The sequence below is a fragment of the Schistocerca americana genome, chromosome 2 (assembly GCF_021461395.2).
Source record: "Schistocerca americana isolate TAMUIC-IGC-003095 chromosome 2, iqSchAmer2.1, whole genome shotgun sequence".
NCBI classification, from domain to species: Eukaryota; Metazoa; Arthropoda; class Insecta; order Orthoptera; family Acrididae; genus Schistocerca; species Schistocerca americana.
In genome coordinates this window covers 181,630,860-181,657,947 of record NC_060120.1, presented here as the reverse complement: position 1 = coordinate 181,657,947, position 27,088 = coordinate 181,630,860, and the positions used below count along the sequence as shown (strand labels likewise).

Here is a 27,088-nt window from a genome sequence, read left to right as displayed (position 1 = left end):
TAAATGTAGGAAATCAGACTTCACTTAACGTATGAGATACACAAATAACTGGGTTAAGCATTTAACTATTTTGCGCACGCAAACTATACCTTTTTCTTTTCCTTGGCATTATTGTGAACTGCAAGCTTTACACCTAATATGTGTAACTGGCACTTGTCTGAACGGTCAGCTGTCCTGCTTGAGATCAAAATGTGACATATGGCCATGGATCAGTCAGTCAATTTGATCCATATCTATTTCACACATAATCCCACCACTAAACAACTTTTCCTTATGTTGGTTTGTTTGTTATTTACACTCGTGCTCATAAATTAAGGATAATGCTGATACATGGAGAAACAACACTCTGGTGGCTCGGGCTTGGGCTATGACCATGCGGTGCACTTGACCTGCGGTCGTCGCACGGCGGCGCTGGCAGCAGTCCACATACGCAGAGGTGTGTTCGTGCATGTCAGAGTACGGTGCAGCGAGTAAGTTTGCAGACATTTTCAGATGTGCTAATGGTGACTGTGTGTCAAAAATGGCTCAAAGAACACATATTGATGGCGTTATGGAGGGTATAATACTAGGGCGATTGGAGGCTGGTCAAACACAGCAGGTCACAGCACGGGCCCTCCGTGTGGCACAAGTGTGATCTCAAGATTATGGCAAAAATTCCAGCAGACAGGAAACATGTCCAGGTACTACAGTACGGGACAACCAGTATATAACAGCACTAGAAGACCGATATCTCACCATCAGTGGCCGCAGACGGCCACGGAGTACTGCAGGTAGCCTTGCTCGGGACCTTACCGCAGCCACTGGAACAGTTGTCTCCAGACATACAGTCTACACACAACTGAACAGACATGGTTTATTCGCCCAGAGACCTGCAAGGTGCATTCCACTGACCCCTGGCCACAGGAGAGCCCAAGCCTGGTGTCAAGAACACAGTACATGGTCATTGGAACAGTGGTCCCAGGTTATGTTCACGGACGAGTCCAGGTATAGTCTGAACAGTGATTCTCGCCGGGTTTTCATCTGGCGTGAACCAGGAACCAGATACCAACCCCTTAATGTCCTTGAAAGGGACCTGTATGGAGGTTGTGGTTTGATGGTGTGGGGTGGGATTATGATTGGTGCACGTACACCCCTGCATGTCTTTGACAGAGGAACTGTAACAGGTCAGATTTATCGGAACATCATTTTGCACCTGTATGTCTGCCTTTTCAGTGGTGCAATGAGTTCCATCTTCCTCATGATGGATGATAACACATGGCCTCACCGAGTTGCCATCGTGGAGGAGTACCTTGAAACAGAAGATATCAGGCGGATGGAGTCGCCTGCCTGTTCTCCAGACCTAAATCCCATTGAGCAAGTCTGGGATGCTCTCGGTCGACGTATCGCTGCACATCTTCAAACCCCTAGGACACTTCAGGAGCTCCGACAAGCACTAGTGCAAGAATGGGAGGCTATACCCCAGCAGCAGTTCGACCACCTGATCCAGAGTATGTCAACCCGTTGTGCGGCCTGTGTACGTGTGCATGGTGATCATATCCTATATTGATGTCAGGTTACGTGCGCAGGAAACAGTGGCATTTTGTGGTACATGTGTTTTGGGACAGTTTTCTCAACTTATCACCAATACTGTGAACTTACAGATCTGTGCCATGTGTGTTCCCTATGTGCCTATACTATTAGCGCCGGTTTTGTGTAGTGCCATGTTGTGTGGCACTACATTCTGCAATTATCCTTAATTTATGAGCATGAGTGTAGTTTAGTTGATGGCATTTATGGTATTTTAGGAGATTATCAAACAGGTTGATTATGAAGTCTAGTCCAGTTCCATTTTTGATGCCCTTATCATTCTTTACTCCTGTGTTTTGGTTCTGCTGTTGTATCAACTGGACAAGTCGATGGGCAAGTAAATGGACAGTTACAGTTATGATTATCATTGATAATTTGCATGTTAAAAACAATCAACATTTATCAGTGACATCCTACTTCCATGCAACTTTTATACATACATGTAGACAATTGATACAAAGCTTGATTTGACCAAAATCTGTGATGAAGAAATGACCTCCTGCCTTCCTTCAACCTCAGAAATACCTTAAGATCCTTAAAGACAGCAAAAAAACCATTTCTCTTTCCAAGCAAATCAATCCATGGAATGTGAGTGCTCTTCTGTTCAGAGCTTTGGACAATTACTGAGAAAAATATTATTATAAGACATTCCAATTACTATCCGGATACTTTAAACCACTAAGCAGTCTTCTTACACATACCTATACGATGACAATTTAGTACAAATTGTATTATTTCACTGGTTCTAAATCAGATAATACTTTTACACCAGAAGCAGTAACTATTAAAGAGTAAAATAAGATTTGAAACACTAATAAAAGTGTGTCCGAGCGATTCGTAACAGCTTCACTTAGCAGCTATTAACTGCATACCTGAAAGAATACCTGAAGCCAGACACAGCAGATGTCTACAACTGCCAAACCAACATAAAATTCTAAATAGGGTGGAGAAAGTACCAGATCCCCAATTGTATACATCCATACCCAGAAGACAAGTTGGCAAAGAGCCACGGCGACGCGAGGTCGTGCAGGAGAAAGACGCGTGGCTTATTCCAGACGGGGGCAGGGATTCGTGAGAAGGCGTAGGGCCCCGCAAGGGGTGGTCTGGTGACAGGTGTGTAAGCGACAGGAGGCCCGAGGTCCGGCTTGAGTGTGGGAGCCCCAGGGGGTGGGGTTGTGCGGAAGTGGGGACCGTCCTGCGCGCGCAGCCCGGGGCCCGAACCTGGCACCGGCAGCGGCCCTGCAAGACACATTCACCTCATTCAGTTCTCACAATAGCCCACACAGTGCTGACGCCTTGGTACCGTACACCTTGCACGCATCCCAGGTGTCGCAGTCGAGATGCTTGCAGCTCCCTTCACACAATTCCAGCTATATTTTCTTCATTTTGTTGTCACAGAAAACTTGGCTGTTTATTGCTAACACCATGTTTTCAGTTTCCCTTTAGTTTTTTATACTTAACTTCAGGCAACATTAATTAATACTGTGTCACCACTCACATCAGTATTGAATAATTTTATATTACATGTTGATATGTTACCTATATATTACTGCTGAGATTTGGTAATGAATATTTTTCTTTACCTCAAAATATAAAGTTATAAATTTCAGGTCGAAGTGTAACACCACAGTTTACCTGCTGCTGAAAAAGTGGCTTGCAGAGCACACACACTGAATTCCTGACTTTGAGGACATTAAATTAATCCTTTTTCAGAAAAAAGGATAACACATAGAGAAGGAAAAGTAAAGAGATCTGCATGTTCCATATAGTTACACAATTCAATCCAAACTGTAGTCCAGATTTGAGACAATTTATATGAAACGAGAGGTAACTACGTTTTAACAGTCAAGATTCTAATTCTGAAGAACTAACCAATGTGCTGGCAATCAGTACGTCAAAGCTGAGAACCAAAACTGAAATAAATAATATGGTGCAATAAATAATATGGTGCAGGTGGAAATGAAGGATGAATGCAAAATACAGAAAAGAAAGACACTGGAATGACTACAAAGGATTACCGATAGGAGGAACTAATATAAATTCAAACCAGAAAAAGCCAAGTAGGTATGTGGTGGTACAGAATGATCATCACAGTTTTACTGCCATCATAAACTCATCTACTACTTTCAAAACTTCAGAGAATGTTTCCTGCAAAACTTGCACGACTAGTACTCCTGGAAGAAAGGATGTTGTAGAGACATGGCTTAGCCACAGCCTGGGGGAATAAATGTTTCATTCTGCAATGGAGTGTGCGCTCATACAGAACTTCCAGTCAGATTAAAATTGTGCACCAGACCAAGACTCGAACTCAGGGGCCTTTTGTGGGCAAGTGTTCTACCGCCTCAGCTCCCTATGCATGACTCAAAACCCATCTTCACACCTTCACTGTGAGGACAGGTCATGCATGGATCGTGCTTGGTTCACTCAGTCGATATAGCACTTGCCCAAGAAATGTGAAGGTCCCAAGTTCGAGTCTTGGTCCGACATACAGTTTTAATGTACCAAAAAGTTTCATGATTATATGTGATTCAGAACAGTGTCAATTCACTCACTCACTTACTTACTTACTTATTTAGTTACTGATGTACTCCCTGAGAATATTTTCATCATCATATCAGATTTATGTGACACAAACCTCAAAGACATATGAAAGAAATATAAAAAGGGGGTGGGGGTGACAACACAGCCTTGGGATGCTGTTTCAATAGGTACATAAACGTATTTCCATTCTGTCTCAAACTGTTTCATGTAAATTACTATCACATGTTAATAGTCATGTAAGCACTTTGAAATCTTACAACTGTTTATACTTACAATTTGCTATCTATTCACATGCTGGGCAACCAAATAAGATATCTTTCTAATTTATAATTGAATTCTCTACCAAGCAGTCCTCTACAGCACTCTTGATCTTTTTTCGTCAATATCAGATCTTTTCTGGTGAAAATAAATGTTATAGGGAGAACTGATGTGAACAATCAAACAAAGGAACAGCAGAAGGGGAGGGACAGAATGAGGAGAAACACATCATGTATAATTATAAAAATGAAGAGTATGACATAGGTTCAGGTAAGGTGGGAATGCACTGGCATAGGCAACATACACAGAGAGTTAAGCAGAAATGCAACTTGTTACAGAGGTTAAGGGAAATGAATAATTGGGAAAAGATGGAATTGCAGGATTGGAAAATAATGTGACTTCTGTTAAATTTTGGATTGTAGAGAAGAAATGACAAGAAAATAAAGATGAGAGATGCGATAAGGAATACTGAAAGATAAAAAAGGAAGGAAGGTTAAGATGCAATGGTGAGGTCATTAGAGGATGAGCACAAGGTGAGACTGGACAAGGATGGGATAGATAAGCAATGGTGTCTTTTTCCAAAGGAATCATCTGGTGAATTGTCTTAATTTAGGGAAACCACAAAAAACTTAAATGTAGATGGCCTGAGAGGGATTTGAGTACTGCTTCTTCAGAATGCAAGTTCTATTCTTTGATCGCTGTTCCACTTTACTTGGTAAAGATATGCTTTACTGAGTCAACACTAGAAGTGAGTAGGCTGAATTGTTGGGTGGCTTCAAGTAGTTTCACTTGAAGGACTAAACTGAAAGTGGCATTGGCTGGGGGGCAAAGAAGGGGGAAGAGTGGCGGTGGGTAAACAGTGTTGAGGGGGCGAGGAAAAATTTGGAGAGGAGACCAAGCCAATAATGCTGAGACCAGCCTTTGAATTATGACTCCATCACACCATTTTGATCATTACCTTATGCTTTTTACTGTTCCTGGAATCTATGTTATTCATTTGATTACTAATTAGTTACTTTAAGTTTCATTATCTTCCTGTTTGCTTCACAAGGAGGAGAAAAACCAACAGAATGCAAGAAAGAAGTGTCTTCCTCAAACCAGTAATGTGTGGTTTTACTGTGACTTTGTTGTACTTCCATCAACATTCTCTTCAGCAAGCTCAGCACAAATGTGTGTTTTTTCTCGATCTGCGAACACCTGGGATATTCTTTCAGTTAACTAAATAATTTCATAGCAACATAAGAAAACATATGATCACAGAATAGGTACAACTTGACGACCCTACACAGGTTATTCTCTAGTGCAGGTCAGCCACCACCTCAAGGATGATTGCAAGACAAGCATGTCCAGCCTGAGGAAACTTTCACCACAAAAAGCTGCTTGCCTTCACAAGCCATGTTAGTCATCTACAGACACATCACTTAACTAAATACAGTGATAAAAAAGAAGATAAACACTCACCAGTAGAAAACACACAACACACACACACAACACACACACACACCTTGTTTATGCACTTACCTTCTTTTCTTGTTATCATAGAGATACAGCTAAGACCATATTTACATGCACAAAACAAAAGAAAAATCTCTAGTCAACAAACATGCACATGCACCCTTCCTTTATTTCTCTCACATTTTTTTCGCATGACCTTGTGTTTTGGAGGTCGGGGTGGAAGTATGGGGAGTAAGGTGGTCATTGTATATTTGCAAACATTGTACACGTATGAAAAATATTTGCTTGACATATTGCATTTATTTGTTGTACAGGTCTTATGACTGAGTGCCTTTTTAATCACTTTAAGAAAATTACAATGTTTTAAAGGGTCTTCAAACCACATTACTGCTTTTAAAATGTTCATGGATATAACAATCCTCCCCTTTCTTTTTTCACACGAGCAAAAAACACACATATTTAAATATATAATGACTACAACCATCACCATTTAATAGTAAGTAGCTAAGCCATAGTTACTTTGTACCTTGCAGCTTTTCATTGAAAATAATAATATGCAATTGAGTGTTTAGAACAGGAGCATTTACCAAAAGATTGTACAATTCATTTGTAGTCCTTATACAGTGTTATGTGAGCAGACAATAACTAATAATTAATAAAAATATATCAGTTGTCTTTTATGAAAGACCATAATGAAGAACATCTGAACAATTTACGAACACAAACTGGTGGAAGGAGAAACGGGGAAGGGGGAAGACTTCTGCCTTTGTTTTGCATTTATAAATGATAGAAATATAACATGTAGTTATGCTAAAATATAACTAGGGAAAGTCAGGTAGGAATATCAACAATGTAGGAAAAGACAGATTGCTACTTACAGTACAGAAGACACATTAAGATGCAGACAGGCACAATTAAAAGACACTTCCATAAAGCATTTGGTCACAGCCTTCATCAGCAAAAGGCAGCTTGGGCCAGAATGGCATTCCAGCCTGCACTACCAGTATTGGCAGTCATGTGTGAATGAGGAGTGCTTGCTTGTATGTATGAATGGTGTGTGTTTCTCTTTTGCTGATGAAGGCTGTGGCCAAAAGCTTTAATAAGTGTTTTTTAACTGTACCTGTCTGTAACTTAAAATGTCTTCTTTGTGGTAAGTGCAATCAGTACTTTTCTACATTGTTAAAATGTAACTAGTATATAAACATCTCGATATTAGATATAATATCTACACAAGAACTTCAACTAATCTCAGTTCTTGTACTGACAAAAGAAAGGGCACAAATACATTAATTTTTCTCTGTTCTCAGTATTTCTGTCAATATTTCCTGATTTATAAAATTTGTAATAAATAGTATTTAATTTTATTTTATACTGTATTAAGCATTTTACTTCATTTTCCTAAGTTTGAGCTGGGCGGTGTGGCCGAGCGGTTCTAGGCACTTCAGTCTGGAACTGTGTGACCGCTACGGTCACAGGTTCAAATCCTGCCTCAGGCATGGATGTGTGTGATGTCCTTAGGTTAGTTAGGTTTAAGTAGTTCTAAGTTCTAGGGGGACTGATAACCTCAGATGTTAAGTCCCATAGTGCTCAGAGCCATTTGAACCATTTTCCTAAGTCTGATTTATACAATCAAAACTCTTAAGTATTTAAATAAACCAAACATAAACAGAAGCGAGAGTGCTTGCTGAGGAGGGGGAGGGGTGCACTTGTGCAAATGCATGTTTGCATAGGAAAATAAAGATGGAGATATGAGTGGAAAGTGTATATGTCAAGCACAAGAACTTGTGTATATTTATAAGTCGGCATCAGTGTGACTTGTTTTTTTATGTATCTATACGTTATATTATATATAAAAACAAAGATGAGGTGACTTACCGAACAAAAGCGCTGGCAGGTCGATAGACACACAAACAAACACAAACATACACACAAAATTCAAGCTTTCGCAACAAACTGTTGCCTCATCAGGAAAGAGGGAAGGAGAGGGGAAGACGAAAGGAAGTGGGTTTTAAGGGAGAGGGTAAGGAGTCATTCCAATCCCGGGAGCGGAAAGACTTACCTTAGGGGGAAAAAAGGACAGGTATACACACGCACATATCCATCCACACATACAGACACAAGCAGACATATTTCAAATATGTCTGCTTGTGTCTGTATGTGTGGATGGATATGTGCGTGTGTATACCTGTCCTTTTTTCCCCCTAAGGTAAGTCTTTCCGCTCCCGGGATTGGAATGACTCCTTACCCTCTCCCTTAAAACCCACTTCCTTTCGTCTTCCCCTCTCCTTCCCTCTTTCCTGATGAGGCAACAGTTTGTTGCGAAAGCTTGAATTTTGTGTGTATGTTTGTGTTTGTTTGTGTGTCTATCGACCTGCCAGCGCTTTTGTTCGGTAAGTCACCTCATCTTTGTTTTTATATATAATTTTTCCCACGTGGAATGTTTCCTTCCATTATATTGATATATGTTATATTAGATGGAATATATCGTGGGCATACCATTAAGCTTTACATTAGCACTTCTGTCTGGTTCTGTGACATTTCCTTCATAAATGCTCTTTCACAGGGGCAAAATTGTATTATGTTATTTAGTTTCTGTTAGGCAAATTGTAATAGAACTGGCTAGTAATAGCTCATTTCCTTGTGTCTAGGTATGATAATCTCTTCAAGTTTCTCAGGTATAATGGAATGAAAGGCAAAATGAATAGAAATATCAGGTGAATAATTTATGCTTCATGAGTCTCTTTATGAGTATTTTATCCATAAATTCCTTGTAGTATGCTACAGCAAATGACGCCCACACCAAAATGTAAGAATTACACAATTCTAGATGTCACTAGGAAAATATGTATTAAATTTCTGCCATTGTGAATGTCTCTCTCTTCTAGATTCTATTTTATTATAAACATTTATTATTTCAAATTTCTGACAGATGTAATAATTAGCAGTGTCTGTCAGTTTAATAAACTCATAAAATATCTTCAGTATGGCTTTCATAAAGTTTATATGATATATTTTTGTAAATGCACTACATTATTAATGTTTAACATTCTTTTCATATAATTGTAGTAGTCAAGTATTAATCATTTCTAATTAAACTGTGTGAGCTGCACAGCCAAAATATCAGAATTACAGCAATAAAGAAAAATGTGAGAAAGAAATGTAGACCTGCTGGAAAGACTATATAAGCAAATGAGGGCATAAGGACCTAGCTCTTTTCAATACTCCAAGGTGTGCAATCATGCAAAGCAAATTTAGCTTGTAGCACACCACACTACATGACAGAATCAGTGTAGAATTCAATCGTAGTACTTTTGGAGAGAAGACAAAACAAAATGTTTCATGTGCTTCATGGTCATGTTCAAGGAATAATCCAACTTCCTGATGTTCCATCCATATCTTTAAAGAATATTTCAGGATGTTCAACATTTTGTTCACTGCATTTCTGGTCTAAGGTAAGGAAATTGTGATATTTGTTTAGCAGTGGCTATCTGCCCTTGAAAACATCCTTTCTTCTTCCAAACAATAGGGATCCTGAGTATCAAAACATGGAATAAAGAATGAAGGAAGGAAGGTTAGACTCTAATGTCTCATTCATGACGTGATTACTGGAGACTCCTTATTAGGGGCATGATTCACAAACCTTCAGATCTATGCTCTGAACTGTTTGTCAGTCTTATGTTGCCCAATATGACAATTATTCCCAAGTATTTAAATTAACTGCTCTAGCAGTAGAGTAAATATCGCTTTCTCTTGCAGCCCACTCTACCCACATTTTAATTTTTGCTGTAATAATTAATTAAAAAAGCAAATTATCATTATTTATACCAAAATGCACACAGGTACATTAGCAAAAAATACATAATTAAAGCATCTATTACATACTGTACATTTCTACACCAACAATATATGTTGGTTTCAATTGTGGATTATACATCATCAATTGACTAGTCAGTAGCCTGGCCTACCCTGCATCTAGCATTTCCCAAATCCAGGTTTCTGGGAAGTGGCTGCGAACTCTGATTCCCTCATCTCCAGATACCATACTGGGTAACGGGGCCAGATCTACTGCTGACTCTTCATTGTCTAACATAAAATCATCAGCAACACCGGATCTGTAGTAGACTAAAAAAGAAAGTGATGGACAAGTGAAACAATGAATTCAGTGTTTGATATTACAACCAGTATCTTTTTAAAACAGAATCACTAAACCTGTGAACTCTGCATATCAACTCTGTACCCATTCACTTTCCCATAACAACAGTGTTGTTTTTCTGTACCTGCCCTCACAACACTTAACAAGCTGGTTGCCTCTAAGAGTCAATCTGATAAATCTCCTGACCAACAGCCAAACACCATCCTATAAAAGTGCTTTTTAAATATCGAAAATTAAGTGATGGCAAACAGAAGCAGAGAAAATTTTTCAGCTTCACATATGAAGCAGACATTTGTCTGTGAAACATAATGCATAGGTCACCGCCCTGAGAAGAACGGCTATCTCATAATGACAGTTGTATTATTGTTTTATGAAATGAAGACATGCTTTTTTTCTATCAGTGCTTAGAATGACAAACAGTAGTTATCTTTCAAGTAACTTATAGGTTGGGACTTTTTAATCCCCATTTCCTAATGAAAGTGGAAGGAAGTTTTAAGTGTTTAATGTCCTATCGACAGCTAGGGTTGGGTTGGGTTGTTTGGGGAAGGAGACCAGACAGCGAGGTCATCGGTCTCATCGGATTAGGGAAGGATGGGGAAGGAAGTCGGCCGTGCCCTTTCAGAGGAACCATCCCGGCATTTGCCTGGAGTGATTTAGGGAAATCACGGAAAACCTAAATCAGGATGGCCAGACGCGGGATTGAACCGTCGTCTTCCCGAATGCGAGTCCAGTGTCTAACCACTGCGCTACCTCGCTCGGTCCATCGACAGCTAGGTCATTAGAGATGGAGCACAAGCTCAGATTAGAATAGGGTGGGGAAGGAAATCAGCCGTGGCCTTTTCAAGGGAATCAACCCAGTACGTGCCTTTAGCATTTTAGGGAAATCACAGAACACCTAAATCTGGATGGTGGGACAAGGATTTGAATCTTTGTCCTCCCGAATGTGAGTCAGTGTGATAAGCACTGCCCCACCTCACTTGGTCCATTTTCTAATGGTACTTTATGTAGCTGAAGCTAACTTGTAATACATATTTGCACTCTAAGACTGCAAAATGCTTGTGGTTACAAGAAAACAATAAAATGAAAGATCTATTTACAAATGACAGTGATGTAGTAGCTTCATTCTGCTGCCTATTAAGATGATAACACTTTTCATTAACACTGTTAAATTAAACAGCTCGATTTTTCAGTGTTATGGGAGGTACTGAACAGGTATAATATGAAATGGAACTTTTAAAAGTAGCTATAATGCCATCAATGGAAACATTGCCTTTCAACAATGAACTGAGCTACATCAGCACCTTCTGAAGCTCTCTCATGATAAAAGCAAAAGAAACCTCACTAAAAATGGGGAAAACAAAAACCTGACAAATACTACTTTGCCTACTAAAACACTAATAAGGTAGAACAACACTAAATGATTAATACCAATAGTTTTATCTTTTAAGCATAGCACTAAGCAGGATAGGATATATTGTATTAGGAGAAATGTTAAGAAATTTAAGCACCCATAATTAGTACTGCAACAAATATGAACAGATGTGCTTAATCATAAGTTGAATGTAATTTGCACAGTACCAAAACTTCAGCATAAATAAAATCATCTAAATAACACATGAACAAAGTAAATAATTTAACTTTTCAAATCACAGATTCCTTGCAGAGTGAAGTCACTGTATAGTCAACAGATACACTAAGCAAACACTAAATCTTTTGGTTAAATGCTTACTAATAAGTATATCTACTGGCCAGACAAAAGCTACTTCATCCATTAATGTTTGCTTTTTAGTTTTATAATGTGAAAATTAAACTTTTATATTTGATTTCCTTGTTTGTATAGAATTAAAACAAAATCTTCAATTACATTTTGATATATTTTATCAGAGAATTATGAAGAGGTACACACAGAAATTACATCGCAAAATACTTACTGTCCACCATGTTTTCATACACAAGCCCATTGGTCAGGACCACAACACCAGAATTCTGAAAGAAGAAGAGGAAATATTACACACTTGGTGATAAATACAGTTCAACATCAAAAAGAAATTCACAAAAGCAATATGAAAAGTAGACTCGATTTGTGAGACAGAACAGTCAAAGCCTTTCCATGTGTGTATTCTGATGACAATTTAATCTTGAAATAACAGATATTCACTTTAAAATATCCACTAAGTTCAACTATTAACACTGCTGCTAGAACAACTAAGATAGTTACATACAAATCATCACATAAATGAATTTTGAATTTTTCATTCACTGATAAACAGTATTATAATATTTTTCTGTTGTCTTATAATGAAGTAAAAGGCATTTAGCCCACAAAAGAAAATCATGAGAAATGTGTGGTCCAAGTATGTACATGTATTTTCAGATAAAACTGAGAGTCAAAGACTCCACTCCATTCTCTAAAAAAGACTGTAGTTATGAGTGGAGACAGATTTGTATTTGAAATGTCACAATTGCAATTAACACCCAATGAAGTAGTAAATTTGATGAAGTGAGACCCTGCCTACACAATGGGACTTCCAACAGTAGCCTTATTTTATACTATCAGATTATCTGCATTATTATAAGCTTCCCAATCAAATAAATGTGAATTATTAACAACTGCAAAATACCTACATTTACTGAAATCAAATCCAGCAACCTCCAATTCTGACAGTAGAGGAATACTGTCTTTCCTACAAACTGCATCTTATCAACAGAAACTTTATTCAAACACAAACTAGTTTAATAACTACACCATCAATCTCTTTTCTTCATTAACATCAATTTTGCACACCTGTTCTGTGATGACACAGTTCATTTATGACACATACTACTGTAGGTTTGTTTTCACTGAATATCTTACTTATCAGTGCTAACTTATTTTTAGATTAGACATTAAAAAAGCAATCAACATTAAATCTTAACTATTTTCATAATTCTATTATAACTTTTAAATATAGTATCTCCTCAGATCGTCTTACAAAATCTATCCCCCAACTCATGCCTGTACAACAACAGTCTCCAACTCAAGCCTGCCACAGGAAAGCACTTTCTTTCAAGCGCCCATCTTATCCTTCACATGGATGACAACTACAAAATGTAGGGTAAGAATGAATAGTAAAGTACTGCCTACGCTGTTGCAATACAGTCTCACCAACAGAAATGAGGCTACTCACATAAACAAGGAATTATTTGCTCTGGTGTGTTAGTGCCCTGCTATTTATGAATTTTGAACTGTGTTCTTATGCTGTGGTAAGATAATTAAAGTCTACTGACTCAGTGGCAATGCTGAATGGACATGTTCTTGCACTATGCTGAAAGGCCAAAAAGTCAACCTCAATTACAGCTTCACAGAAAACATGATGCAGAAATGTTTCGACCACTGGAATGAAAGAATACTGTTTTGCATGGATACTATTTTAAAGTCAACTGATACTTATTGAACATAACTGGCAAGCACATAAATTTGCAGCATCAGTCTCACTTATATTTTGGAACCTTTAATACAACAATCTTACAGCAGAGTGCAAGAAAATATCTGTAGTCAACCAGTCTTGCACTGCCACTGAGAGGACTGATTTTGATTAAACTTGCCACAGTATACAGAGCCAGTTCAAGGTTGAAAAAACTTTGCACATTAATACATTTTAATATGCAACAATGGATAGTTCCTTAATAACACGAGAAGTCTTTGTGCCAACCATCAATCAGCTGTGGGTGAGTAGTTGTCCTAATGGTTATTTGTTTGTTTTCTGCAAAACATAATCCGCAATAGGACATAATTTGTGATATGACAATATATGGTCAATTGTTTTGTGAGCCATAATATCTGGACGTCTGTTTGAGCAAAAGTGGTACACAGCATTGCAGATATAAATAGTTTCTTGAATAAAAGCACATTTTTTTACACTGTGTACCTCATTTACCTGCCAATAATTTCTTCTTCCTATATCCTCCTTTTTTACATTTTTCCTTGCTTTGTAAACCGTCTGCAGTCCTTATTTTTACTTACTAATCTCACTGCCACTCCTTCTATTTATCTCTCAGTCTACGAGTCTTTCATTTTTTGTGTTACAACACTAGTAATGAAAAAAGTCAGTGGAGTGTTAAACCAAACATAAAAAGTAGGCCAGCTCTTAATGGAACACTTACATCAAATATCTCCTTTGCCTCAGAGGAACCTGGTCGCCAAAACAGAGACCTTTTATCCCTTAAACCATCAATGTATGGCGACTTTGTACTGGCATCGTATGAGTGTAGCTCCTTCAGTACATCATCCTGAAACAAACACAACTAATGAATATATCTTTCAACAGTTAATTTTAGTTTGCCTTGTATGAGAATACAAAGGGTGGAGATTGAAATTTAACACTGCATCACAATGAAGCCATTAAAGATGAAACACAAACATGGAAGGTGGGAAAAATAGGGCAAGAAATCAACCATTTCCTTTTCAAAGAAACAAATCTCAACATGGGCCTAAATGAGATAATGAAAGCAAGTAAACCGTAAATCTGGCTGACACTCCTGAATCCAAATCCAGTATCTTGTCCACAGCAACACTTTTGCTCAGGCGTTTGCCTCTTAGTAACAAATCACCGAGATTTCACTGGTAATGAATTTCCATAGTTCATTTATTTATTTTTCCTAAGTTCCAACTGAGAAAGTGATGTATTTTGTACAGTAAAGTTTAGATACAACTATTACATTAGCCATAAATATGATCAATGATTGAAAGGAAACCAGTAGCATGATTTACCAACCCATAGAAGAATATGGAAACATTAGGCCTTTTATAATAAATGACTTGGAATTTTGATTCTGGAGTACTCATATAAAATTATTAACTGTAATATTTTATACAGTTATTAATATGATACATTGATTCATTGTGTCATACTGTATTAGATTTGTAAACAAAGATTATATTTTTTAACAATGTTCACTACTAGGATAATAACTTAGGTCAATGCATTCTTGAATGTCACGTCACATAACACACTACGCAAGTGAAATGTATCCCTATGCCTTCTTACTAATGAATGATACAGAAGTAATTTATACAGTGAGAAAATAATAACATAAAATAATGCATCTAATGTAAATGGATAAGACATTGTGTGCTGGTTTTATTTACACTGTTCACGTCGTGATCTGTACTGGGGGACGATGTACGTCTTTGCCAAGGGATGGCAGTCACAGTGACTTAACGAGAGGAAATACCTGCTCAGACATGGCAGTATGTATTCCATGGAGTGCCACCCTGTGCTGTATATGCACAGACTTCCTAGGAACTGTTATAGCAACAACAGAAAAATGGGCAAATGGAAGCATAATTAACTTTTGACATTGATACTGATCTTATATGCAGAAGCATGAACATATCAAAATAGTGCGAACTGTTGATGTATTTAAGGTAGGGGAAAATATAAGTTCTGTTGCAAATGTCATGGAAAGTTTATTCCTAAAATGTGGTGCAAATGAGAAAATTTTTTGGCTAAAGGAGTTACTTCACCTTTGGAGATGAAGTCTGGAAGTTCAACATGGGAAGCACGTGGTCAAACTGCTGTTATAAAAATAGACTAACGACCGCATGTTTGGAAAAACAATTAAACCACATGTAACTTTATAACTTAATTAGGCAAGGAGCCATGTGAGATTATTTTAACGCTATAACTATAAATTTATATTAACTAAAGCTAAAATAAATAAATATACTCTCTCTCTCTCTCTCTCTCTCTCTCTCTCTCTCTCTCTCTCTCTCTCTCTCTCTCTCTCCATGAATAAATACTCTACTTCACAGAACAAAATGGAAAAATTCTTACATAGAACAGTAACTTATATACAATTTGCTAATTACTTAAAACTGTATGAACACATACCAAAAATTTCACCCGATACAGTTTCAACTACATACACAGACAGAAAAAAAAATGCTACACCAAAAAAATAATTAGTGTACAATAATGAAATTTTGGGAAGATCTTTGTCTATTTAACATATTTCAGTGATTAACACTGCAAGATCAAAGGTTAATATAAGTTTGTGATGAGCTATTGCAAATACAAAATGCTGGAACATTAATATCTGATGTAACTGCCAGAAAGTTGAATGCAAGCATGCAAAAGTGCATGTATTGTGTTGTACAGGCGCTGGATGTCATTACAGAGATGGTTAATGCCAGTTGTGGATGATGTTAGAGTTGTCGTCCAATGGTGTCCCTCGTATGCTCGACTGGAGACAGATCTGGTGATCGAGCAGGCCCAGGTAACATGTCAACACACTGTAGAGCATGTTGAGTTACAAAAGTGGTATGCAGGCGAATGTTATCTAGTTAGAAAAGTCCCCTGGATTGCTGTTCATGAATGGCAGCACAACGGCCCCAAATCACCGGAACTGACATATAAATTTGCAGTCAGGGTGCATGTGCTAACTATACTGTCATACAAAATCGCACCCCAGACCATAACTCCAGGTGTAGGTCCAGTGTGTCTAGTGCACAGACAGGTTGGTTGCAGGCCCTCACCTGGCCTTCCCCTAACCAGTAGGTGGAGTGCATGCTACACGGCATCTCGACCGAAGCTGTCCTTGAAGTAACCGATTTGTAACAGTTCATTGCATCGCTGTGGTGCCAACTGCTGTTCAAATTGCTGCTGGAGATGCAGTACGATGCGCCAGAGCCAAATGCCAAAGAATTAGAGTCTTCCTTCTCAGTAGTGCCACATGGCCGTCTAGAGCCCAGTCTTCTTGCGACCGTATATTCTCGTGACCACCGCTGCCAGCAATCTACACCTACATCTAGATCTATATTCTGCAAACCACTGAAGTGTATGGCAGATGGTATGCCCCATTGCACCACTTATTACAGTTTCTTCCTGTTCCATTCACTTATAGAGCATGGGAAGAATGATTGCTTGAATGCCTGTGTGTGCAGTAATTGTACTAATCTTATCCTCATTATCCCTATGCAAGTGATATGTAGGGGATGGTTGTACATTCCTACAGTCATCATTTAAAGCCGGTTCTTGAAGCTTTGTTAGTAGACTTTCTAAAGATAATTAGCATCTATCTCCAAGAGTCTGCCAGTTCACTTCCGTCAGTATTTCTGTGACACTCTCCCACGGATTAATCAAACTTGCGACCATTCGTGCTGCCCTTCTCTGTATATGTACAATGCACCCATTTGGTACACACTTGAGCAATATTCTAGGACCATTCACACGAGTGATTTGTAAGACTGAAGGTTACCTGCTTTACCGACAACTGAGCCTATGTTATCATTCCATTAAATATCCCTGGTAAGTGTTACACCCAGGTATTTGTTTGAGTTGGCCATTTCCAACAGTGTATCACTGATATATAGGCATAGGATACCATTAAAAAAAAAAATTGTAAAGTGCACAATTTTACATTTGTGAACAATTAAAGCAAGTTGCCAACCTTTGCACCATTTTGAAATCTTACCAAGACCTAACTGAATATTTATGCAGCTTCTTTCAGACAGTACTTCATTATAGGTGATGGCAACATCTGCAAAAAGTCTGAGGTTACTATTAATATTGTCTGCAGGGTCATTAATATACATCATAAACAGCAAGGGTCCCAATGCACTTCCCTGGGGCACACTTGAAGTTACTTCTACATCTGATCATGACTCTCCCATCCAAGAAGGTAACATGCTGCATCCTCCGCACCAAAAAGTCCTAAATCCAGTCACAAATTTCACTTGATATCCCATATGATTGTACTTTGACAGTAAGCATAGGTGTAGTACTGTGACAAATGCTTTTCAAAAATCAGAAATACTGCATCTACCTGAGTGCCTGGATCCAAAGCTTTCAGTATGTCATGTGAGGAAAGTGCAAGTTGGGTTCCACATGAGTGATGTTTTCGGAATCCATGCTGGTTGGCATTGAGGAGGTCAATCTGTTCAAGATACATTATTAAGTTTGAGCTTACAGTATGTTCTAAGATTATACAACAAACTGATGTCAAGGATATTGGATGGTAGTTTTGTGGATCACTTCTGCTACCCTTCTTGTTGACAGGTGTGGCCCTTGCTTTTTTCCAAGAACTGGGCACTGTTCTTTTGTTCATGAGGTTTACGATAGATTACAGCTAGAAGAGGGGCTAACTTAGTATAGAATGTAACAGGGATTCCATCAGGCTCTTGAGATTTGTTCAGTTTTAATGATTTCAGCTGTTTCTCAACAACACTAATATTTATTTCACTGTCTGCCTCCATAGCGCAGCGGTAGCGTTACCGCCTACCGTGCAAGGGGGCCTGGGTTCGATTCCCGGCAGGGGACTGAGTCTTATGTGTCTATCATCATTTTCATTATCACTGACACACAAATCTCCAAAGTGGCATCAACTAAAGACTTGCAATATGGCGGCCAAACCACGAAGGGGATATCCCGGCCAATAAATGCCATACGATCATTTTTTCATGTATTTCACTCATCTTTTCAGTGGTATGAGGATTAAATGAGAGAGATTCTCTTGGTTTTCCCAGTGCAAAGGAATATTTCAAAATACTGTTAAGCATTTCAACTTTTGCTTTCATACCCTCAATTTCAGTTCCTGTCTCATGCACTAGGGACTGGACACCAATTTTGGTGCCACTAACAGCCTTTACATACAACCAGGATGTCTCTAGGTTTTGTGAAAGATCAATTGACAATATTCTGCTGCAGTAGCCATTGAAGGCATCATGCACTGCTGTCTTGACAGCCAAATGTGTGTCTTTCAACGTCTCTCTCCATAATCCTACACTTCGTTTTACACCTATTATGTAGTAATCTCCATTTCTTTATAAGTTTCTTTACAGTGACAGTATAACATGGAGGGGTGCCTTCCATTATGAACTGTTCTACTGGGTACATACCTATCCAGTGCATGGTCAGCTATTTTTTTAAACCTGAGCCATAGTTCCTCTACATGCTCCTGCCTGTGCTGAATGTTTCAAGTTCACACCTGAGATATAACACTACTAATTTTTTATCTAGTTTACTGAACATACATATCTTTCTTTTTGTTTTAGTTGTCCTTTGTACATTGGTAACCATTGTTGCCACAACCGTATCATAGTCACTGATACCAGTTTCGACGTGGAATCCTCAAAGAGGTCAGGTCTATTTGTTGCCATTAGATCCAATATATTTTCATCATGAATGGGGTTCCTAATTATATTTTCTAGATAGTTTTCACAGAACTCATTTATTAATGTTTCACAGGGTGTCTTATCATGCCTAGCACTAAAAAAATTGTAATTTTTCCAATTAATTGTTGGATGATTAAGGTCTCCACTGATGATTACAGTGTGTTTGGGGTACGAGCAAACTGAGGTTTTCTCTAAAGTTTTCGGCTACATCAGGAGATGAGTCTGGTGGGCAATGGAAGAATTTGATTATCATTTTATGCCAACCCCTGATACTGGGTCTTGCCCAAAAAATCTCACATGTGGTTTCAATTTCTATCTTGGTGGCTTTGCGTCTCTTGTCTTATGCAACAAATACACCGCCCCTATTTCCCATATGCCTATTCTTTCGATGTTGTTGTTGTTGTTGCTGTCTTCAGTCCTGGGACTGGTTTGATGCAGCTCTCCATGCTACTCTATCCTGTGCAAGTTCCTTCATCTCCCAATAATTACTGCAACCTACATCCTTCTGAATCTGCTTAGTGTATTCATCTCTTGGTCTCCCTCTACGATTTTTACCCTCCACGCTGCCCTCCAATGCTAAATTTGTGATCCCTTGATGCCTCAGAACATGTCCTACCAACCAGTCCTTTCTTCTTGTCAAGTTGTGCCACAAACTCCTCTTCCCCCCAATTCTATTCAATACCTCCTCATTAGCTATGTGATCTACCCATCTAATCTTCAGCATTCTTCTGTAGCACCACATTTCGAAAGCTTCTATTCTCTTCTTGTCTAAACTATTTATCGTCCACGTTTCACTTCCATACATGGCTACACTCCATACAAATCCTTTCAGAAACGACTTCCTGACACTTTAAATCTATACTCGAGGCTAACAAACTTCTCTTCTTCAGAAACGCTTTCCTTGCCATTGCCAGTCTACATTTTATATACTCTCTACTTCGACCATCATTAGTTATTTTGCTCCCCAAATAGCAAACCTCTTTTACTACTTTAAGTGTCTCATTTCCTAATCTAATTCCCTCAGCATCACCCGACTTAATTCGACTACATTCCATTATCCTCGTTTTGCTTTTGTTGGTGTTCATCTTATATCCTCCTTTCAAGACACTGTCCATTCCGTTCAACTGCTCTCCCAAGTCCTTTGCTGTCTCTGACAGAATTACAATGTCATCGGCGAATCTCAACATCTTTATTTCGTCTCCATGGACTTTAATACCAACTCCGAATTTTTCTTTTGTTTCCTTTTCTACTTGATCAGTATACAGATTGAATAACATCGGGCAGAGGCTACAACCCTGTCTCACTCCCTTCCCAACTGCTGCTTCCCTTTCATGCCCCTCGACTCTTATAACTGCCATCTGGTTTCTGCACAAATGGTAAATAGCCTTTCGCTCCCTGTATTTTACCCCTGCCACCTTTAGAATTTGAAAGAGAGTATTCCAGTCAACATTGTCAAAAGCTTTATCTAAGTCTACAAATTCTAGAAATGTAGATTTGCCTTTCCTTAATCTATTTTCTAAGATAAGTCGTAATGTCAGTATTGCCTCACGTGTTCCAACATTTCTGCGGAATCCAAACTGATCTTCGCCGAGGTCGGCTTCTACCAGTTTTTCCATTCGTCTGTAAAGAATTCGCGTTAGTATTTTGCAGCTGTGACTTATTAAACTGATAGTTTGGTAATTTTCGCATCTGTCAACACCTGCTTTCTTTGGGATTGCAATTATTATATTCTTCTTGAAGTCTGAGGGTATTTCACCTGTCTCATACATCTTGCTCACCAGATGGCAGAGTTTTGTCAGGACTGGCTCTCCCAAGGCCGTCAGTAGTTCCAATGGAATGTTGTCTACTCCCGGGGCCTTGGTTCGACTCAGGTCTTTCAGTGCTCTGTCAAACTCTTCACGCAGTATCGTATCTCCCATTTCATCTTCATCTACATCCTCTTCCATTTCCATAATATTGTCCTCAGGTTCATCGCCCTTGTATAGATCCTCTATATACTCCTTCCACCTTTCTGCTTTCCCTCCTTTGCTTAGAATTTGGTTTCCATCTGAGCTCCTGATATTCATGCAAGTGGCTCTCTTTTCTCCAAAGGTCTCTTTAATTTTCCTGTAGACAGTATCTATCTTACCCCTAGTGAGATAAGCCTCTACATCCTTACATTTGTCCTCTAGCCAACCCTGCTTAGCCATTTTGCACTTCCTGTTGATCTCATTTTTGAGACATTTGTATTCCCTTTTGCCTGCTTCATTTACTGTGTTTTTATATTTTCTCCTTTCATCAATTAAATTCAATATTTCTTCTGTTACCCAAGGATTTCTACTAGCCCTCATCTTTTTACCTACTTGATCCTCTGCTGCCTTCACTACTTCATCCCTCAGAGCTAACCATTCTTCTACTACTGCATTTCTTTCCCCCATTCCTGTCAATTGTTCCCTTATGCTCTCCCTGAAACTCTGTACAACCTCTGGTTCTTTCAGTTTATCTAGGTCCCATCTCCTTAAATTCCCACCTTTTTGCAGTTTCGTCGGTTTTAATCTACAGTTCATAACCAATAGATTGTGGTCAGAGTCCACATCTGCCCCTGGAAATGTCTTACAATTTAAAACCTGGTTCCTAAATCTCTGTCTTACCATTATATTCGATATACACTCAAAATTTCCCCAAAAGTCCCACTGCTATCAATTTCAGGTTGCAAGCAGTGCAACAGCTACAGTCCTGCCAAGTCTTTCCATAACACAGCAGAATGATAATGGTGTCTTTGTTGCCTTAAAGGCATTCTTGACTAACATCAACTCACAATGTCCAATCCCAAAGGTAACTAATGCTCATGACTGTTACAACGTGTATTTAAAGCAAACCTGATAAGCATCCTCATAGTAATGCTACTAGCGTGACTCGTATGTTACTGGAGCGAAATTTTTTGAACAGACATCATCTTTCAGATATAGAACCATACCTACCAACTTTTGTTTATGGCACACAACTGGTTCTCAGTGTTGCGATTTTTTTCTGTCAGTGTACAAAACAACAGCATTATAAACCTACAGGTAAGATTCTAAATTATGTTAAATTGACACTAGAATTTAGAAGTTCAAATGAGACATGTGAAAGATCTTTTTACCTCTGTGATGTCATGTCCTCCTTTCAAGAGCAAAACACTCTGATCTATTCCCAACAGGCCTACATAGGAGTTAGCCTTGGCTTCAATTTTCAGATCAACAGTTCCACTTGGTTCTGTTTCATTGGGATTTGCTTCGACTGTTACCTGCAAGAACCAAAATTCTATTAAAAAATAACAAACCAATGTTGTTGAAGAGATGAAATCCTCACTTTGCTACAATCTGTTTGATGGATCACAATACATATGATGCCCAGTAAATAACTAAACCATTACCACTTTAAGAAAGAAAGACAATAAAATATTGTTGAATATTCAACACAATAAAGATACAGACTTACAAAGTTCTGAAGAGTGCCCTTCAGCTCAATATCAAGTGCATCAGCAATGACCTCTCCATCTTCAGCCATATAGAACACAACGACATGGGCCGTTGGTGCCATAGCATAAGTTGCTAGGAATTTGAACATTGGCACAGATTGTGACACTTGTACTGTACGGGCTATCACAATATCTCCACGTCCAATTATCTGGTAGCTGAAGTACTTGAGAGGCACTGTTGAATTTATCTCCACTTGTACATAATCGTTCACCTAAGGATGTCAGCAGTATTACACTATTAGTAAGATATAAGCCTCACCATTATAACTGATAGGTAATGCTACAAATTACAACAATAAATAATTTTCCACCAGTAAAAAAGACTCACAGTTGGATGTTCTGTCTTCACAACTGCTTGAATGAATGTATTACTTGGTGAATTTGCAGGTAAAATGGATGAGAACCATTCCTCCATGCCGAGATATTGTGCCTTTTTATAAGAGAAGGAAAACATGGTAAATCAAAAAATCAGTGAATTATAATTATGAAACAGAGTGAGATGCATATGAAATGTAAAATATAATATTATAAGCAGTTTGCAATAACTCATAATGAGCTTCACCACAGTACTTACTTTAATTTCAAGAACTGTTGCATTTTTATCTGGGAAGAAGTCAAGTGTCACCATACCATCTGGTGATAACTTGAATGATTCTTCCGTGAAGTTCTCACCATGCGAAAATCTGTAGCTAACTTTGACTGGGTTCTTTTCATCCCGGACAGGTTTTCCATCCTGGTACACAAGCTGAACCTGTGAAATAAGTAACTGGATTAATTTCTTCCACAATTTACTGGCTGTATTGCTACCACAGCGATACACTTGTATTAATGAACAGATGTACAATACTAAACAGACATTGCACATTGTCTCTTCTATGTTATGAGAAATAATCTATCTACAAAAAAAAAAAAAAAAAAAAAAAAAAAAAAAATTGTGGCAACAAAGAACAAAGAAAGCAGATGCAACTGAAGAAAAGCAATAGCCATACAGAGAAATTACATAACAACATGAAACAACTATTTAAGGTTTTTTAAATTAAAGTATATTCATGGAAAAAAGAGACAATGAATGGATGGGAGAAGTGAGGAGGAGGCAATCATTGATGGAGGGAAACAAAGAACAAATTACTTCATTGTACATTCATATCTTCCAACACACATCAATTTACACTAGTGCACTGTCTATATCCTTGCTGCAACTTTTTCATGTTTTCGTTACTGCATCCTCGATTTTCCACCGATTGAGTAAACTGAATAAAATGTGCTACCCTTTACACATTCTTGCATACTGCAAAAGCCCAGAGACTGTTCACACTGTTTAATATACACAATTTCATAATACAAAGCTGTATGGTTCCACATTCTGGAGAGACACTCCACATAGCTCAGATACTCTCCTCACTCAGGAGAGAGTTGTGAGAGTAATGAAGAGTGCACAGCCACCTCAAATCCATAGAACTCCATTCCAAAAATCACTCATTTTACTTCTTAGTAATCTACATATTAGAAATTCATAAATCTGTAGAAAATACAATTGCAAAATTCTGAAAGTAATATGAAAATGTGAATGTCCATGATCATGGTACAAGACAGAAAAGGAAACTATATGCTCAAAGAATGTGTACCTCTACCCTCAAAGATTCACCATTTAACCAAGGCATTCAACTTCACATAAAAACTAAGAAACAAGTAGTATCTATCTTTGTTTAGTAGAAATCTTTTTCCCCGAATCTGAATTTTTGGTACATACGTCTGCAAAGAAATATGAAATGGATTGCAGGAATGATTTCTATAAAAGAAACAAACAGCAACATTAACTGTGTGTAAAAAATGTTTTGTGTTTATATGATCTGCAGCTATGTGTACTTTGCACTTTGTGTGTGTGTGTGTGTGTGTGTGTGTGTGTGTGTGTGTGTGTGTGTGCGTGCGTGCGCGCGTCAAATCAACTTATCAGAAACAGGTCTGGTTCACAGAAAACAATTTTAACCTTAATCTAACAAAGATTCATATTACGCACTTAAAGAACAACACTGTGGGAACACCGTAAGCTCTCATACTGCTTATTTACAAGCAGCTAATTTCAGTGAAGGGACCATCTTTGAGCAACTTACATTCACTATCTTATCAAAAGTATTCAGACTCCCATCAGTGGACATTAATATGGGGGTCTGTCTACCCTTCACCTTTATGACAGGTCGAATTCTGCTGCAGTTTAAACCATAGGAGGTAGTGATGTTGGACGCTGGGGTCTATATTTAAGCCAAAATTCTAAGTAATCCCAAAAGGTGTTCCATTTGGTTCAAGTCAGTGGCCCTATCTTTCTGTCATTTTGCCATTCGGTTCAGTACGCGAGCACACTGACCGGTCTTGTTTATGAAAAGGAGCCCCAGCATTATTCAGTAAGCATTTCGAAAGCGGTGCCAAACGGTCCTAGCGAACTGAAACACTGTTGCCAGTTCTCCTCATGCAAACCAATGAAAAGCAATCTGCCTCAGATCTACGCATGACCACTACAGCGCCACGAACTTGAAGGAGCTAGCAGCCAACACAGGCATGCCATTCTTTACAGTACCGAAAAGTGTGTAACACTGTTTAAATTTTTCTGACCATGGACTTCCATGAACGCATGATAGCAATACGATATCAACTGTGTTCTGGAAGCTGTCGAAAAAGATGCATTATGTCACTTCATTCTCATTCATATTGATGTCTTCTTTTGGATTTTACATTTTGGAATATGAGTTAGGAACGGAGTGTAGTACCACAATGTACAAATAAAGCTATAGAAACACCCAACAAATTCACCATTTTTTCAGTTTCCTGTTGTTCCATAGTTGCTTCAAAACTCATGGAGGCGCGTTCCATCTATGAAACTAATTGAAGGCAGTTTGTTTATTGCCATACACATTTCGCTTCCTTTATTCATGATGATGCTTCACAAATAGAAGCAGCAAAATGTGTATGGGAACAAACTGCCTTCAATTAGTTGCATAGACGGAACACATCTGCACAAACCCAAAAAATTGTTTAAGAGAGTGTCAAAGGATAAGAAGATGCATAGAATGTGGCTGTAGCTCACTCCTAGAGATCCAAATGATGACGTAGTCTACTTCCCTGTATGATACATCAACAATTTGGTTCATAAAAACAAAATTTTAAAAAAATCACCTTTTCAACAGCATGTGTATAGTGCAGCTACAGAAGTTTGTTGTAGTTTATAACGTGCATCTGATGAATCAAAAGGTTTCATATATGGTGGTATTGTCTGAAAATATTGTGGCGGGAACCTTTCATCTCTGACTACTGCTGTTAAGGATTCGATCACAGATAAATACCTGTGACAAGCTAGAGTATAAAGACGATTGCTGCTAGTTTCATTTGCGGTAATTTACAAGGGTTGAATGAAAAGTAATGCCTCCACTTTCATTAATTGGGTTTGGATGGGAATATTTTAATAAATCAAATGCAGAAATAATCCTTAGAATGTGATCTTTAATTACCAATATTCACTTTTCCACATAATCACCAGCCAATTGGATACATTTCTGCCAACAATAAACAAGTTTTCTGAAGCTGTCACGGAAGAAGTCGACACACTGTTTCCACGACCACAGTCTCACAGTTCTCTCAACGTCTTCATCAGAAGCATAATGATGTCCCCACAGATCGTCTTTCATTATCGGAAACAGATGGAAGTCAGACGGTGCTAAATCTGGACTGTGTGGAGGATGGTGTACGGTGATGAGATTCAGTCTCTGAAGTTCTGCTGTGGTGGCACGTGAAGTGTGTGGTTTGGCATTGTCATGCAGCAGGAAAATATGCCCCTTTTCCTTTCGGACCCTTGTTAGCCATTGTTTCAGAGTTTGCAGCATTGTGATATAACACTCTGAATTTATTGTTGTTCCATGATCAAAGAAATCAACATGGATAACACCATCTGCGTCCCACAACAATGTGGCCATGATTTTTCCAGCTGAGGGCTGAGTCTTGAATTTCTTTTTCTGGGGGCAAGTCTTTGTGTCGATATTCCATAGACTGCGTTTCATCTCTGGGTCGTAATGGTGTACCCACATTTCGTCTATCACAATTGAATGGAGAAAGGTGTCACCTTCATTCTTGTAACGCGAGATGAGTTCCTGGCAAATTGCAAGTCTGTGTGCTTTCATTTCAGGAGTCAGCATCCAGGGTACCCATCATGCACAGATCTTCCGAGAGCCAAGCAATGCAATAATGTGACACGCGTTCTTGTGAAATGCCGATTGTGCTTGTAGTTTCTCTGTAAAAGAAACGACGATATCCTGAATCAATCTGTCAACATTTTGCTTATGAAATTCAGTGGTTACTGTCACAGGACATCCAACGCTTTGTTTGTCATGCAGGTCAGATGTTCCCACCTCAACATCTTTAAGCTTAACCGCCCAATGATGCACAGTACTCACATCAACACAGTCACCATAAACTG

General features: G+C 38.5%; 1 protein-coding gene across 5 annotated transcripts in view; it reads right to left on the bottom strand.

Annotated features, from left to right (window-relative positions):
- Positions 1-27,088, bottom strand: part of LOC124595959 (CD109 antigen-like) — a 242,483-nt gene that overhangs the window by 71,777 nt on the left and 143,618 nt on the right. For 3 of the 5 annotated variants that reach the window (XM_047134885.1, XM_047134888.1, XM_047134887.1), the window contains 7 exons: positions 23,201-23,377; positions 22,955-23,056; positions 22,587-22,838; positions 22,249-22,392; positions 14,117-14,242; positions 11,905-11,959; positions 2,550-2,805 (listed from right to left, as the gene is read on the bottom strand). In XM_047134885.1, the coding sequence (XP_046990841.1) occupies positions 2,550-2,805; positions 11,905-11,959; positions 14,117-14,242; positions 22,249-22,392; positions 22,587-22,838; positions 22,955-23,056; positions 23,201-23,377 (1,112 nt within the window). Of the gene's footprint in view, positions 1-2,549; positions 2,806-9,785; positions 9,943-11,904; positions 11,960-14,116; positions 14,243-22,248; positions 22,393-22,586; positions 22,839-22,954; positions 23,057-23,200; positions 23,378-27,088 lie in introns of all 5 variants that reach the window. The other 2 variants (XM_047134889.1, XM_047134890.1) reach the window with 1 other exon arrangement.